This window comes from Cynoglossus semilaevis, chromosome 13, assembly GCF_000523025.1.
Source record: "Cynoglossus semilaevis isolate Cse_v1.0 chromosome 13, Cse_v1.0, whole genome shotgun sequence".
NCBI classification, from domain to species: domain Eukaryota; kingdom Metazoa; phylum Chordata; class Actinopteri; order Pleuronectiformes; family Cynoglossidae; genus Cynoglossus; species Cynoglossus semilaevis.
In genome coordinates, this window is record NC_024319.1 from 20,428,486 (window position 1) to 20,430,136 (window position 1,651).

Genomic DNA, 1,651 nt, shown 5'->3' on the forward strand with positions numbered 1-1,651 from the left:
ATATACACATATATATATATATAGACACCAGATGATACAGTAGCGGCTAATGGCCACCTAGCGTCGGCGTCTGTAAGCATGCTCGTATCTTAAATCTTTTTTCGTATCTCAAATCAAACATCAAACATTCAACAATCAAACAAGGGTTGCTTGTATCTCGAGGTTCCACTGTGTTTGTAATATTTTTGAGAAAAGACCACCTACTATCCAGTGTGAGATTCCACGTAGAAAAGGAAGCTCCTGTTCTCGTCCTGGGCACAGATGAGGCGAATTCCATTCAGGGCGGTGTCATCCCCTCCATACTGATTGGTCTCCACCTGAGAAAACAGAGTGCATTTCCCAATAGTCTGGTTAAAGAACTTTCTTATCACATCGCTGCTAAAGCAGGTAGTCAGTGTGATAAGTGTGAAATATCGGTTCCATAGTGTAGCAGTTAGCACGCCTGCCTCCGAAGCAGAGAGCAGTGAGTCCTGGGTTCAATTTCCAGAGGAACCACATGCTTAGCACCTGCTGGGGGCAACACAAGAATTTCCCATATATTGGATCAATATAGTTCTATATTTTTGAATAAATATTTTAAAATCAACAATTTTTTTATTTTTGCTAATATTTACGTATTTACGTTCTATTGCGACGTATTGTTTACTTTTTTTATTTTACTAGTTGTTTTGAAAATGGCTATTGGTTTTTGGAATTAGTTATCACACTCCACTCTGCCCATTACTGTCAGTTAATATAATAGTATAATAAGTGTTAAAAGTGTCTTTACCCTGATACTGAATCCAACAGCAAAGAAGTTTTCAGGACACATCTCCGGCCATGTCCAGTTTCCAAACCTTTCTCCGTTGTTGACAAACAGCAAGGACCTGTGCTCTCTGTTGTTGAAGGCCACTCCAGCTCTCTGCATGAAGACCTTCTCCTCCTCACAGAAGCCTAAAGCCAGCAAAACCAGAGAGGCCAAAGCCAGGTACAGACTCGCCATAATGACTGCAGGAGACTTGGGCTCTGATGTGCCAACAACTGACACCAGTCCAGACTTAATGTTCTTATATCGTCACACCGCTGACAGGAAACATGGGCGGGTGTCAACGTGGATCATTTACAGGGCAAAACACCTCTGTGGGAACTAACAGCTGCTGCTGAAGAAGAAAACTACATTCACCTCCAGCTACTATACTAACACCTGTCCCCAAAAACCCTTTCATTCTGTTACACTATTTTATCATTAAAACTGACTACAAACATTATTAACCTATTTAACCAATATATATGAGCTTTTTAACCGACAGCGATCAACTAGGTTTGACTAAAATAATTTAATTTAAAAAATATACCATATTTTCCATAATGTAAGTCGCTCCGGAGTATAAATCGCACCAGCCAAAAAAAAGCATAATGAAGAAAGAAAAAACATATAGAAGTCATGCCTAAAACTAAGTCGCACCAGTGCCCTCTAGCATCTGTCAGTGTGAAAATAACGAAGATGTAAATTTTCAGTGATACAGGAAAGGAAGCTACTGGTACAGAAGCCTAGAGTGCCCTCTAGCGGCTGTCAGTGTGAAAATATTAAAGTAAATTTTCCAGTGGTACAGGAGTAGCAGATACCAGTACACGAGTGCACACACACAAATACAATTATATATATATATAT

General features: G+C 39.7%; 1 protein-coding gene across 1 annotated transcript; it reads right to left on the reverse strand.

The window, feature by feature from the left end:
* Positions 1–164: 164 nt before the first annotated feature.
* On the reverse strand, positions 165–1,033 carry LOC103388959 (vitelline membrane outer layer protein 1 homolog). Its single transcript, XM_008324201.3, has 2 exons — positions 770–1,033; positions 165–317 (listed from the first exon to the last, which is right to left on the reverse strand). The coding sequence occupies exons 1-2, from the start codon at positions 980–982 to the stop codon at positions 204–206; spliced, it is 327 nt and encodes a 108-aa protein (XP_008322423.1). The 5' UTR covers positions 983–1,033; the 3' UTR covers positions 165–203.
* Positions 1,034–1,651: the final 618 nt, after the last annotated feature.